The sequence below is a fragment of the Podarcis bocagei genome (genome assembly GCF_964188305.1).
Source record: "Podarcis bocagei genome assembly, chromosome: 5".
Lineage (NCBI taxonomy): Eukaryota > Metazoa > Chordata > Lepidosauria > Squamata > Lacertidae > Podarcis > Podarcis bocagei.
This window is the reverse complement of record NC_138129.1, coordinates 76,064,003-76,079,123: the sequence shown is the minus strand read 5'-3', so window position 1 is coordinate 76,079,123 and position 15,121 is coordinate 76,064,003. Positions and strand designations below refer to the sequence as shown.

The 15,121-nt window shown below is 41.1% G+C and overlaps 1 protein-coding gene across 5 annotated transcripts in view; it reads left to right on the top strand.

Moving 5' to 3' along the window:
- EVI5 (ecotropic viral integration site 5) overlaps positions 1–15,121 on the top strand; it is a 70,983-nt gene that overhangs the window by 39,009 nt on the left and 16,853 nt on the right. For all 5 annotated transcript variants that reach the window (XM_081194010.1, XM_081194011.1, XM_081194007.1 and 2 more), the window contains 6 exons: positions 757–891; positions 2,475–2,615; positions 3,964–4,122; positions 5,715–5,861; positions 7,225–7,320; positions 12,656–12,751. In XM_081194010.1, coding sequence (XP_081050136.1) covers positions 757–891; positions 2,475–2,615; positions 3,964–4,122; positions 5,715–5,861; positions 7,225–7,320; positions 12,656–12,751 — 774 coding nt within the window. The remainder of the gene's footprint in view (positions 1–756; positions 892–2,474; positions 2,616–3,963; positions 4,123–5,714; positions 5,862–7,224; positions 7,321–12,655; positions 12,752–15,121) is intronic.

Below are 15,121 nucleotides of genomic sequence, written 5' to 3'. Positions count from 1 at the left end.
TGCGGCGATGGGGATATCGCTGGTGAGAGGCTTGAGGGAGATCCATTACAATAACCTTTTAGCTAGATCCTCAGCAACAGAGGCGCAAATGCAGATCTGTTGCCATGAAGAGTAGTTTCCAGGAAGTGTTCCGTGAAGCTCCATTGTGCTCTGAGGAGAATAGCTCTAGCGGCTTTGCCAAATAAAGATGGCCTGGAATTGCAAGGCCCAGCCTTTCATTAGTCACCACAGCAGACTGGCTGACTCAACATGAACTGTACTTGGGAGAACACAATGACTTAATGGCTAGCTGGCAAAGTAAAAATATTTAATCCTTAAAATAGCCCCTGTTGTATCTTGAAGATTGGGTCTAGTTTGTCAACAGGGACAAACTTGCAGTGGCGCCACAAAACGCTGAAAAGTTCTGACTCACAGGATGACCAAAACAAAACCTCAGAAAACTGGAGGTGTTTCCACAGCTTTAAAAAAAGCAACCTGCTGCACTACTTAAACTTCAGGTTTGGGGTATTATAAAAATCACTGTAAAATAGGACTGGTTCCTAAGTTAGCAGGTTGTTGCTGTTTTTTAGTGTCTGCTTCCTAGTGGGAACAAACTTTGTGTGTAAGTCTGAATGAAAATGCCTGAGGGGGGGAAACCTTCATAGTTCACAGCAGCAGCACCCCTCCCCACTGCATCCTCTTGCTTTCTGAGCACGCTTGCACTTTTAAGGCCACTGCTTCCTCTCATTTAATGCTGAACTTACTCCCTCCATATAGCAAAAGTGCAGCTCCCGCTATAGTGAAGACTTCGTCCTGCAGCTGGAGAAAGAGTTGGTGCAGGCAAGGCTGAGCGAAGCAGAATCCCACTGTGCCTTGAAGGAAATGCAAGATAAGGTTCTTGAGATGGAAAAGGCAAGTCCAAACCAGAATGCTTTGCAGAGTGGTTTTAAGTGAATTTAACATAACATTCTGTAAAACGTAGGTCCCTTTTGGCACAACTACATTTAGCATGGGGAGAGTGTGTGTCCTACTCAGAAGCACAGTTGTTTGGGGCACAAAACGAGGCTTTTTCTATTGAAGCTGCCACTTTCAGGAACTCTCCCTAGAGAGGTTCTCTCTTTAAACTTCAGGCAAGCTGCTTTTAGCATGGACTATCGTTCTGCCTGCCTGTTTTATCCATATTGAATTCTTGCGTGCTGCTACCGGGCCAAGTTCAAGGTGGTGGTGTTGTTTATTGAATTTATATACCGTCCTAAACTCCGGGGGTCTCAGGGCAGTTCACAGAATAAAATCAAGATACAAAACCACAAAATACCTAATAAAAATAAAAACAACAACCCAATAGCCCCCTCAAAAAAAAAAAAAACATTTTAAAAGGCCATAGGATGTAAATCAGATCAACCAAAGGCCTGCTATTAGTATCTAAAGCCCGTAGCAACAAAACCGCCTTACCCCACATGGGCCCATTTGACAGAATCGGCACATAAAACTGTTCCGCATTTGTAAGAACTCGGGTCGTTTTGTGTGGCAGCACCTGCACTTCGGAACTCCCTGCCTATTGAGATCAAGCAGTCGCCTTCGCTTTACTCTTTTCAGTGCATGCGAAAAATGTTATTGTTTAGACAAACCTGCCTAGATGGTAGATAGGACGCGGGTGGCACTGTGGGTTAAACCACAGAGCCTAGGACTTGCTGATCAGAAGGTCGGCGGCTCGAATCCCCATGACGGGGTGAGCTCCCGTTGCTCGGTCCCTGCTCCTGCCAACCTAGCAGTTCGAAAGCACGTCAAAGTGCAAGTAGATAAATAGGTACGGCTCCGGTGGGAAGGTAAACGGTGTTTCCGTGCGCTGCTCTGGTTCGCCAGAAGCAGCTTAGTCATGTTGGCCACATGACTCGGAAGCTGTACGCCGGCTCCCTCGGCCAATAAAGCGAGATGAGCGCCGCAACCCCAGAGTCGGCCACGACTGGACCTAATGGTCAGGGGTCCCTTTACCCTTTACCTTACCTAGATGCTTAGAAAGCTGAGATAACTTTAACCCGTTTTACTGTTTTAAATTTTGTATGTCTTAGAGTAGGTTTGTATTCCCCACCGCCCTTGATTTTTATTGTTTTGTCTTTTTGTAAACTGCTTTGAGTTTTTACTTTTATTTTTTTACAATCAAGCAGTGTATAAATTTTATGAACTAACTAACTAATAGGCTAGCATGTCCCTATTCCTTATATAATGATCCTGCTCAAGATAGAGAGTTTTGTTTCACCGAAACTTTAAGCCCATTGAGCCAACGCATTTTCATTTGTGAAGATTTTAATGTCCTTCAAGTTTGGGGGGTTCTTTCTGTGCTTTGTATTTCTGAAATGCCACCTCAAACGTATTATGCAGTTGCAAGAGGTTTTAGCTAGATGACCCTTGCGTTTCTTTCACTTACGTCACGTATCGTTTAATGCAAATAGCCTGCCTTATACTCTTGGTTTCTTAAGAGCTTGCTTTGTTTGCAGAGGAACAGCTCTTTCCCTGATGAGAACAATATTGCTAGACTTCAAGAAGAATTGATTGCAGTGAAACTAAGAGAAGCAGAAGCTCTGATGGGTCTAAAAGAACTTAGACAACAAGTTAAAGATTTGGAGGAACACTGGCAGGTAAGGCTATAGACCTAGGGCTAAAGTTGATTCAACAATGCATTGTGTAAACTGGACTTGCAGAGAGCTAGTGTACAAGAGGGATGTTTGAAGAGGCTGGGGATCATGAGAAGAGACAGCAAGTGAATGAGTTCTAGTTGCAGAGAGCCATTCATTTTGATCCCCTGTTTAGCAAATGCAGGTTTTTACATTTGCCTCTGCAGCTGATATAGCTATAAACTTTCTGCGAAATATGCAGTTTTCTGTGTTAGCAGAATGTCTTGAAGCTTATTTACTCAGAAGTAACTGCCACTGGAGGGACGAGGGTGACGCTGTGGTCTAAACCACTGAGCCTAGGGCTTGCCAATCGGAAGGTCGGCGGTTCGAGTCCCCGCGATGGGGTGAGCTCCCGTTGTTTGGTCCCAGCTCCTGCCAACCTAGCAGTTTGAAAGCACATCAAAGTGCAAGTAGATAAATAGGTACCGCTCCGGTGGGAAGGTAAACAGCATTTCCATGCGCTGCTCTGGTTCGCCAGAGCATGCTGGCGAGATGAGCGCTGCAACCCCAGAGTCGATCATGACTGGACCTAATGGTCAGGGGTCCCTTTACCTTTACCTTTAACTTCCACTGAGTAGTTCAATGAGAGTAATGCCCAAGCAACTACAGTGGTGCCTCGCAAGACGAAAATAATCCGTTCCGCGAGTCTCTTTGTCTAGTGGTTTTTTCGTCTTGCGAAGCAACCCTATTAGCGGATTAGCGCTATTAGCGGTTTAGCGGCTATTAAAGGCTTAGCGGCTAAAAGGCTATTAGTGGCTTAGCGGCTTAGAAAAAGGGGGGGAGCGAAAAAAATCGCAAGACTCGCAAGATGTTTTCGTCTTGCAAAGGAAGCCCATAGGGAAATTCGTCTTGCGAAGCGCATCGAAAAACGGAAAACCCTTTCGTCTAGCGGGTTTTTCGTCTTGCGAGGCATTCGTCTTGCGGGGCACCACTGTATACGTTATAATCTTAGAGTAGCTTTTAGTGATCAGTTGCCAAGGATTTCAAATAATGCTGTCTTAAGCAATTTAAACCTTATTTAGGAGTGAGAAAATATGAGGAGACCGTAAGTATTTCAACGGCTGGGGAATTTTTTAAATCATTAACAAAAACATTCAAGATATTGATGTGCCTTTTTGTCCTTATGAGTATATGTACAGTTTAGTGCTCGGCTGCTGAAAATTTGCTGCTTTTAATCTCCGTGTTCCATATTTTTCCTGCTTTTGGTTACTCAAGTTGAATGAATTCTCCTGCATCCTTATGCCAGTTGAAGATTTATTTTTTATTTTAATTCAAGTTGGGGGATTTTGTTAAAACATAGCAATGTTTTTAGCGCCATCTAGTTCGCACTACTGGGAGGTGGAAAGACCCCCCTAAAAAGAATGCTGTAAATGAATTGCAAGATGAACTGATGACCGTCAGGCTCCGAGAAGCAGAAACACAAGCCGAGCTGAAAGAAGTAAAGCAAAGGATGATGGAAATGGAAACACAGGTAAGGTCACTCGTCACCCAGAGGAAACTGAATGTCAGGTATTGCATGGAAATAATTCCCTAAGGGCAAAGTATGAAAATTGCTTGCATAGCTAAATGTAGTATGTTGGGTTTGGAACTGGGAAGTATAGAGCTCTGTCCATTGAGAGCAGACTCAGTGAAATTAATGGACATGACTAACTTGGGTCTATTAATTTCAATAGGTTTACTTTGAGTAGATCTTATTCAGATCCAGTGTATTAATTCGAAGTGCTACTAATGTCTGAAGGATGCTGGTAATGACCAGTAGAGAAGAGAAATCTTTAATGATACTATTGTACTTTCTAACCTGTAATAAATAGTGTGTGGAGTTTGTCCAGTCTTGAAAATGTGGTGCCACTTTTGAAGTCACTTAGAATATAGTGAGGTCAGCCTAGATAGACTGACACTTATATCATACCTAAACTGATCTAAAAAAATTGATTAATGGGTGGAAATATGTGGATTCTTAGGCAATATGTTTTGTTGGCATGAAACTGTTTTGATCCAGCTTCTCCTGCCAGTATATGCTCTCTGGCAACAAAAGCGCTGTCTAAGACTTATCTTCCATATAAAAGGTAGCGAATAACCGTAAGGCAATACATAAAAACCAAATTAAAGTAGCAGAAAACGAGAAGCAGCTGTTAAAACCATTGAGCAGCCTCCATCAGTAAAAATAACTGTATAGTATGTTAATAAACATCAGTACCGAAACTAAAAACCCATCTATTTAATATTATTTTATCTGTTATGCAGCAAAAAGTCACTGGTTTCCACAATACTTTCAGCCTGTAGGGGGTGCAATTGTTCTATCTGATCACATGTGCAATATGTGTCATAAGAGAGATGTGTGTAAGCCCTTAATGTTGAGTACAAGTATCTTGTTTTGAATAAGCAGCACATTCATATAAGCAGCACACACACAAAACAAGTACATCAAAAATACTGCTAAGTGTAACTTTTCGTTCTTGAGTGGGTACTAGTACACCACTGAGTGGGGATTGTTATCCTCCACTCGCCTGAAAGCAGGGAAAAAACACCAACGCTTAGAGAAACTTCTAAGTTGCTCCTCCCTTAAGAATAACAGTTGGGTTTTTTCCTCTGCCTTCCTTGAAGTAGACCTTTCTTTCCACTGGTGCTCTTCTGACTGTTTCTGGTTTATTTGTGTGATTGTTGTTTCTGTTTTGTAGTGAATCCTGTTTTTTTGTGGGGGGGTTTTTGAGGTTTTTCCTCTGTGCGAGTGAGTCTGTTTCCCCCCCTTGGTGTCTATCTTTTCTTCTTGTTGTTGTTGGAATTAACTTTCCATCTATTCTGACCCTTTTCCTCAATTAATTCACTGTTACTGATTAATTATACCCCCCCCCAAAGAAAGGTTTTTCACAGTTAATAGATTGGGACTGACCAAACTGTTGCAGAAGCAAGTAAATGATCATTGTCTTGCTTTGCTAGTGGAAGTTACAAGCCTTAGGTTTGCACTAGCTTTCACATATTTACTACTGCAAATGTATAAGAAGACTGAGGTCAAGGCTAACGTAATCCCTCTTTCTCCCCCTTGTTATCGCTCCTAAACATCAGAACCAGATAAATAGCAACCATTTGCGGAGGGCGGAACAAGAGATTTCCAGTTTGCAAGGGAAGGTCCAGTATCTGTCCGCTCAAAACAAAGGACTTCTGGCTCAGCTGACGGAATCAAAGCGAAAGCAGGCAGAGATTGAATGCAAGGTAACCCAAAACAGAAATGCAGTGAACACTATCTGTGTACTTTAAAAATCAAAATATCTTGGAGGACTAGCAAATTCTACCTGCCAGCTTTCCCAGGATGGATATTTGATTTATATTACAGAATTGTATTAAAAAAGCTGACATCACATTTGGTTTTTAAAACCCTTTCACTTTATGATTAAGAGAGTTGTGTATTTCTGTGCTCAGGGTGTTTGCCTCATATTTGTAAAATGCAAGTTGTTCAGTTCAATTTCAGGGTTTTGATGGATTACAGAATCCATTGTCAGCAGAGGTGCCATAGGCAAAAATCTAAGGACATTTGGTATTTCTGGCACCATTTATCATCCTAAAACTAGTCATCGCCTTACATTTTAATCATGCACTGTTTGTAAGGGGACTTCCCAGGAGTGTGTATATTCATCTGATGGGCCATGATAAAGAGACTTAGTGGTTGTTAATGGTAGGTGATGTTGCTGTGTTGTATTATATTATCTTTGTACATCGATTCATTTCTTGGAGTTAAGAATAGGACTAGGATAAATTGTGTTCGTTGAGCCCGTATTTTATACAGTCTGTATATGATGTTTGTTTGTTAATGTGTGGTGTGTTATGCCTAATAAAGGATTTTGATTTTGAATTTGTATATTCATCTGCAAAGACTGGGTCTAATGTACAGTTTTATAATATACCTTGAGGGCTAAGCAAATGCTAATTGGATGCCTGTTTATGTCGAGGATGTGCCTCTGAAGACAGGATGAAGATTGTACAGTTCGTTTCCTGTTTTTAATTATTTGTCCCTTTTTATTGTGCTTCTTGTGCACATACCCTCACACAAATGGGAAAAGCAGAAATGTAACACGTAGGGGACAGACCGGCTTTTACTACTTCAGACTGCAGAAGTGCAGAGCAGGGTGTATCTTCAGCATGCATTAAATTTTCTTATGTTTTGAATGCTGGAAAGAGAACAGCAATGGCAAATGTAACTTTAGAGGCTGCCTTCAGTTGCACATTCTCCTTGGCGATAGAGCGGCATCATTCAAAGATGTTTTATATATCCTTGTATTCACAGACTGACTATCCTTGCTTACTAAAACCTCACAGGTCAAATTGTTTTAAAGGGGGGGGAATCTTGGGGGAGGAGAGTCCGCAACAGCAATAAATCATTAATATTGTTGTATTTATTTTGATAGTGTGGTCAGTCAGTCTCTTGAAGTAGCTTGTTGAATGAATTTAGAGCAAAATGATACTTCTGGCTCAAATCAGTTTTTCTTGCAATGTGAGTCAGCTTGCTACCCGTAACTTATTTGGAATCACTTTTTTTCCTGAACTTTTTCTATTCCCTCCTCACCCCTGTTATTCCTAGAATAAAGAAGAAGTCATGGCTGTAAGGCTCCGAGAGGCAGATAGCATAGCAGCTGTGGCAGAGCTCCAGCAACATATTGCAGAACTAGAAATCCAAGTAAGAGTGTAAACCGTTCTCTTTGTTTTGTTTTTTCACTTCCTACCACTTTGTGTTTTCACTCTTTTCCCCTTCAGTTTGACACACATTGGGTAACTCTTTAACATTTCCTCTCAGTGTAGACATAATTCTGCCTGCCCTTTACACTCGTTTACGGAATTGGCATCAGGGTTCCATTGCCCTTATGTGTGAGCTCCCCTTTAGATGCCTCACTTGCATTAACTATCGGTTATGCTGATATTGAAGGACACGGGTGGCGCTGTGGGTTAAACCACAGAGCCTAGGGCTTGCCGATCAGAAGGTCGGCGATTCGAATCCCCGCGACAGGGTGAGCTACCATTGCTTGGTTCCTGCTCCTGCCCACCTAGCAGTTCAAAAGCACATCAAAGTGCAAGTAGATAAATAGGTACCCCTCCAGTGGGAAGGTAAACGGCGTTTCCGTGCGCTGCTCTGGTTCGCCAGAAGCGGCTTAGTCATGCTGGCCACATGACTCGGAAGCTGTACGCCGGCTCCCTCGGCCAGTAAAGCGAGATGAGCGCCGCAACCCCAGAGTTGTCCACGACTGGACCTAATGGTCAGGGGTCCCTTTACCTTTTTTATGCTGATATTATTTATTTATTATTAAATTGATACCCTGCCCAAAGGAGCCTCGTAATCATTGTTCACTCCTACCCTACAACTTGAATTCTGCTTTATTAAAAATAAAAAGTATAATACATTTTATTTTTATTTACTTTGTTTCTTCCAAAATGCACACGGTTTTCCTTCTCCGTTTTATCCCGGTAACCACCCTGCCAGGTACATTTAGCTGAGAGAAGAGGGTGACTCTCCCAAAGTCACCTAGCCAGCTTAAGTGGGGATTTGTACCTTGTCATCCCAGGTCCTAATGTTATGTTCTAACCATGCTATGCCACACTGATTCACCGACCACTTGGAATACTGCCACAGAGAAGTGCTTTTCAGTGGTCTCAATTAAGACACTTGACTGATGGCTCAGTAGTCAAAAGTAGGCAGAAGTGAATGGACTTGCATATAGGTATGTTCAAGTCTTCAGAGTACGTTAAACATAGCATTGGGGCTGTACATACACAACTGATGTACAGTGGTACCTCGGGTTACAGACGCTTCAGGTTACAGATGCTTCAGGTTACAGACTCCGCTAACCCAGAAATAGTACCTTGGGTTAAGAACTTTGCTTCAGGATGAGAACAGAAACCGCACAGTGGCAGCAAGAGGCCCCATTAGCTAAAGTGGTGCCTCAGGTTCAGAACAGTTTCAGGTTAAGAATGGACCTCTGGAACGAATTAAGTTCTTAACCCGAGGTACCACTGTAGTTCTTTAGCTGCTGGGGTGGGAAGACTTGCTGTCCAGTCTAAGCATGACTATGTACATGAAGTGGGCAGGGCCTATTGAGACATACACTTGGGACATGGGTGGCGTAGTCTAAACCACTGAGCCTCTTGGGCTTGCCAATCAGAAGGTCAGCGGTTTGAATCCCCGCGTCGGACTGAGCTCCCATTGCTCTGTCCCAGCTCCTGCCAACCTAGCAGTTCAAAAGCATGCCAGTGCAAGAAGAGAAATAGGTACCACTGTGGCGGGAAGGTAAATGGCGTTTCCGTGCACTCTGGCTTCCGTCACGGTGTTCCATTGTGCCAGAAGCGGTTTAGTCATGCTGGCCACATGACCCGGAAAGCTGTCTGTGGACACACACCAGCTCCCTCAGCCTGAAAATGAGATGAGCGCCGCAACCCCATAGTCACCTTTGACTGGACGTAGCCGTCCAGGGGTCCTTTATTACACTTGCTGACTGAGAAGACATTGCTAAACTGTGTCTTAAAACACAGCACTTAATTTGATTATTAATAATAATTATTATAATGTTGAGAGTATAGCATTGACTTGCCTCAAAACAATTTCTCTGAGGAAGCCACAGAGCTTTCCTTTTAAGTCAAACTTCTGTGAAGATTCTGAAACCAAAATCCTGGCGGCCACTTCCTACCCTGCCAAAATCTAATTGCTGCTTCTACATAAGCATAAGGAACTCAAATCCCTTCAGTGATACACGACTTCAAGTCTTATAAAATTGCAGCAAAGTACAGTGGTACCTCGGGTTAAGTACTTAATTCGTTCCGGAGGTCTGTTCTTAACCTGAAACGGTTCTTAACCTGAAGCATCACTTTAGCTTATGGGGCCTCCTGTTGCCGCCGCGCCACCGGAGCACAATTTCTGTTCTCATCCTGAAGCAAAGTTCTTAACCTAAAGCACTATTTCTGCGTTAGCAGAGTCTGTAACCTGAAGCATATGTAACATGAGGTACCACTGTATTTTATGTGCAGTGTGCCTGCTGCTCAGAAGCCTATAGTTCATAGCTCTTTCTTAAAACTGTTCCAGATTTATTCACTTGTTTATATTAATAAAAAAATACTCATATACTACTTTTTTTTTTAAGGCAAAGCTGTGTACAACAAACATATATGCACACACGATAAAAAGATTGCAATTGAAAACACAAACTGCTAGCTAACTCCTTGGTCGGGAGGCATACGAAAGATGCAATGGAAAAATAATTGTATCAGATGCATTTCTTCTTCAAAGTAGTTTTACTCATTTGAGAATCTAGGAGTTCCACTTTCAGGGTCAGAGCTGGGTCATAGCAATTACCTTAAAGCATACAGCTTTCTGTGAAGAGTTTAGGTGTAAGTGTAAGACACGTTGGCATTAAACATCTAAAGTGCCCCTAGTATTGCTACACCCACATTACTACTGAAATTACAATCAAGTCCCTAATTTAAATCAGTTTGGAGAGGTTGTCGGGGGGATTAGCTAAAAGTGTTGGGTTCTCCCCCCCCCAAAAAAAAGAAATCCCAAGCAAAACAAAGGTGAGGGTTTAATTTATGCTTTATGTGGATACAACTAACATGTCAATCTCTAGCAGTATTTTCCGAACTTGGGTCTCCAGCTTTTGGACTACAATTCCCATCATCCCTGACTGCTGGTCCTGCTAGCTAGGGATGATGGGAGTTGTAGTCTAACAACAACTTGAGACCCAAGTTTGGGAAACGCTGATCTATGGTAATTTTAATATGTTCTTGCTCTAACTACCATATTTTTCCATGTATAAGACACCCCCAAGTATAAGACAAGACCCTATTTTTTGAACCCCAAATTAAGAGGATTTAATTGAGAGTATTTACACTGATACTAGGATCTCAATCTTTTTCTTCTTTTACATATATAAATTAGTCAAAAGTGTGTGTGTGTGTGTGTGTGTGTGTGTGTGTGTGTGTAATCTGTTAATATGTTTTTTCATGCTTTTTAAAGTACAAAAAGTTAAACTTCACACAAGAAATCTGCTGTTGCTTCTGTTTGTCAGTGTTCAGGTTTAGCATGTTCTGCAGAACAAATTTATCTGTGGCCTCCAGCATTCACTTTTAAGGAAAAACTGAAGGCACCTTCCCAACAGTAAACTCTTACCTTTCATGGGAAGAAGCCTGTCTTTATATCTTATAGCACCTTTCTTTAATATCCAGGACTTGCAGAGTTCTAAAGAGAGAATTTCTATTTTTGCAATTACAGGAAACTCTTGTTGTACTCTTCAGCAGTGTGATGCGTTTTCTGAAAACCTAAAATGAATCATCCCTGTCACCAAAAGGGCATGCATCCCCCACAACTGCCCTAATGAATAAACTTAATTTATGTCTTCAGTGTAAAATGTCATCACCGTGTAATAGCAAAAGTTCATAAAGCAGACCAAACTGAGAAAAAGGCTGCAAGATAGCTTAACTTCCACAATCCATTTCCCCCCACTTAACTATGGATAATCCGATTAGTTAGATATGAAATAAGAGTATGTCTGTTTTCCCCAAAGGTGAGCATGATTCATGTGCCACCAAGCTTTCAGAAGAAGTCAGAATTCCCCATCTCTCATAGCCAAGCCTTTGGCAAGCAGTGTCCCCCCGTCCCCCCCGCTAAACCTATATAGAATCTCTCCTTTCTGTGGCTTCTGTGGCTACCAAAAACAGAAGCATACAATTAAGTATTTGTGCACTTTCTAAAAATCACATTTTGATTAACAAACCAGACTTATCCTGAGGGATCAGCGTGCTTGGTTTCAAAACCTATTGCATATCGGAGTTGTGGCCATTGATTTCAATGGATCTACTCTGAGTGAAAGGTAGTTGATATTCCACTCTATTCTGCAGTGGCCAGACCACACCTGGAATACTGTGTCCAGTTCTGGGCACCACAATTTAAGAAGGATGTTGACAAGCTGGAACGTGTCCAGAGGGGGGCAACCAAGATGATCAAGGGTCTGGAAACTAAGCCTTATGGGGAGTGCTTGAAGGAACTGGGTATGTTTAGGCTTCAAGCTGAAAGAAAGGAGATTCCAACTGAACATTCGGAAAAACTTTCTGACAGTAAGAGCTGTTCAGCAGTGGAACAGACTCTAACAAGAGGTGGTGGACTCTCCTTCCTCGGAGGTTTTTAAGCAGAGGTTGGGTGTCCATCTGTCATGGATGCTTTAGCTGAGATTCCTGCATTGCAGGGGTTTGATGACCCTTGGGGTCCCATTCAACTCTGATTCTATGAACACTAATAATGTAACCCAGCTATATTTCCGGAAAGTGTAAATTACTTCCAAAATATGAAAACAAGTCGGAAAAGTTTTAAGGTTTAGATGGCATTAAATAAAGAATGTTGGTTATATGAGGCTGATCCCACAGATTTGGGGCTAATTAAAATACATTGTGTTTTTTCGCTGTGTTGAAGTCAGGTTTGATAAGAATAATTGATTACTATTCTATTGTTAAAAGGTTTTGAAATAGATTCTTTCTCCCAACCACTACCTTTTTACTTTAATTTTACTTTCTACTCCTTTTAAATGTGTTTATGGGAGGTGGCTGGGGATATTAGTTGGTTTGTTTTTTTGTTCCTGTTTTTATCATGTATTTTGTGCTTTTATATAGTTTTTTTGTGAACTGCCCTGAATTCTGCGGGTGAAGGGTAGTATTATTATTTCTGAAATAGAATGCGTGTTCGTATTCTGTTTAAATTCTGTTTTTTTAATGTAGTTATAAGCATGGGGTTTTTTTTAATAATAAAGAAAACAAAGGTAATACAGTACATTATATAAACCTGGAAAGCTCTGGGTGGTATCCAGTAAGTCATACTTGGAGCAGATCTGTGGAAATCTATAACTTAATTCATTGATTTCAGTGGTGTATTCTAAGTATGATGTTATCTTCTGAATCCACCTTTCTGAAATAGTATAAAAGGGAATATAGTATTACCTGATCAACCTGTGTTTTTTTTTTTTACATCTTTTCTGGAACAGAAAGAAGAAGGGAAATTTCAAGGACAGCTTAATAATTCCGACTCAAGTCAGTATATCCGAGAACTGAAAGATCAGATAGCAGAGCTCAATCATGAGGTAAGCCAAAGATTATAATTTTTGCTCAGTTTGGTTTCTTTTAGTTATCTTGAACCACTTGGTTTATGTGGGGCTTTTTTGCTGATCGTAGGTAATTACTGTTTCAGTGTTTTTAACATTCTTCATTTAATGATTCCTCATGACTTAATAACATCCATAATCTGACAATGTTTTGGAACATCTAACCCAACTGAATTAAGAATTATGAATTGTAAGAATTATGTGCATTAGAGGTGTAATAGTCCAGTAACATTTGATTTATTTAGATTTTTCATCTTAAGAGGCAGTTGCCTGTATGTGAAATAAATTTCCATAAGTTCTTGCATTGAAAATAAAACAGCTTTTAGTTTTTAAATGACTTTACTATTTCAGTCCTAATTTTTTATGCATTTCCACTCTTAGCGTGAATGTTCATCTATCTGTATTCTTTCCTTTCTGCCATCAAGAAACGTGATATACTTGTAGAAATGATATATTTTGTGCAAAAATATCACTGTTCTAAAATGTAGCAGCAGTACATGTTGTCAAAAACATGAACATAGTAGATTTCAACAGAAGCAGCTGGGAGATGCAGCTTTGTCGCTGATGTGTATGAATAATCATACAAATCAGCAATCATTCAGAGGTGCCTGGGACTTCTGTACGGCCCATCTCACTTGAGATTATAGCAGAATTCCTGCTTTGCCTTTTTATCAACAGCACCTTTAACAATCGTTAAACTCACTTGAGAAATCAATATCCAACCATCTTGCATTAAACATTTATACTCCAATCCAGCTAAGGACATCTGTGCATACAAACAGCCTACAGGTGCATATCACTTGCTGGGGGAATCGGAACTGTGGACATACAGTAAAGATTCAGATATGCATCTGAAATGAATTTGCATCCATGTAAGGATGCAGTCTAACTGCCCTGCCCTGTTGTGAATGGGGTCCATATCCCAGACGCCCATTCTAATACAGTGGTGCCCCGCAAGACGAATGCCTCGCAAGACGGAAAACTCGCTAGACGAAAGAGTTTTCCGTTTTGGAGGTGCTTCGCAAAACGAATTTCCTATGGGCTTGCTTCGCAAGATGACAATGTCTTGCGAGTTCCTGCTGGTTTTTTTCCCTCCCCCCCCCCTTTTCTAAGCCGCTAAGCCACTTATTGGCTGATCCGATCAGCAGATAAGCCGCTAAAAGCCGCTAATCCGCTAATCTGTCAATGGGCTTGCTTCGCAAGACGAAAAAACCGCTCGACGAAGAGAATCACAGAACGGATTCTTTTCGTCTTGTGAGGCACCACTGTACTGGGAGTTGCAGGTTAAGAGCTTATTTTATGTGCGAGTTCAAGCAAATGTTTGCAGTCCAGTACCTGCTTGGAAAGCAATTTGTAAAATTTTGTAAAACAAAAGACGGTGAATTTTTTCACGTGGTGGACATGTTAAAAAAAGGAAAAAATATTGGGACCTGATATATAACGAAATGAAAAAACTATTTAAATACACTTTCCCAAAGAAACCAGAAGCAGTTTTGCTAGGGATAACAGGGGATGAATTAAAAAAGGAAAATTACAAACTATTCATGTATGCAACGACCGCCGCTAGAATCTTAGTGGCTCAGAAATGGAAATCCCAAGAAATCCCAACTTTAATGGAGTGGCAGACAAAAATGTTTGAATACATAGAATTGGAGAAATTGACCTATAAGATTTGAAACCAAAAAGAAGCAAAGTTCAAAAAGGATTGGAGTAAATTTGTTGAATATATACGGAGTAATTGTAAGAATTTAAAAACTGTAGCAGGATTAATGTAAATCTTGTGATGTGGATGCAGTGTAAATAAGAAACTGTAAGAAAAGATTTGAGACATGAAAACCGTTGAAGGGATGGAAGGAAGTCCGGGCGCAATAAGGCGTAAATAAGAAGACATACAATTTTTTGAATGTAAGAGTATTTGTTTTATTTGTTGTGTTACAAAAAAGCAATAAAGAGTATTGGGGGGGGGGGAAGGAAAGCGATTTGGGCTGTGGGGGAGAGGTATTTCCAAATGTATACAGTGGTATATCGGGTTACAAATTTAATTCGTTCCGGAGGTCCATTCTTAACTTGAAACCATTCTTAACCTGAGGCACTCTTTCGCCAATGGGGCCTCCCACTGCGCCGCAGCCGCGCGATTTCCGTTCTCATCCTGGGGCAAAGTTTGTAACCCGAGGTACTATTTCCTGGTTAGCGGAGTCTGTAACCCAAAGCATTTGTAACCCGAGGTACCACTGCATAAGAATTGCAGCCTACATCCTATAATTCTGTTCTTTTGCAGACTATTTAATTTTTTAAAAAACCTCCTAATAATTGAAGAGTAGTTTGAGAATAAGGAAGAATAGTGGTCGT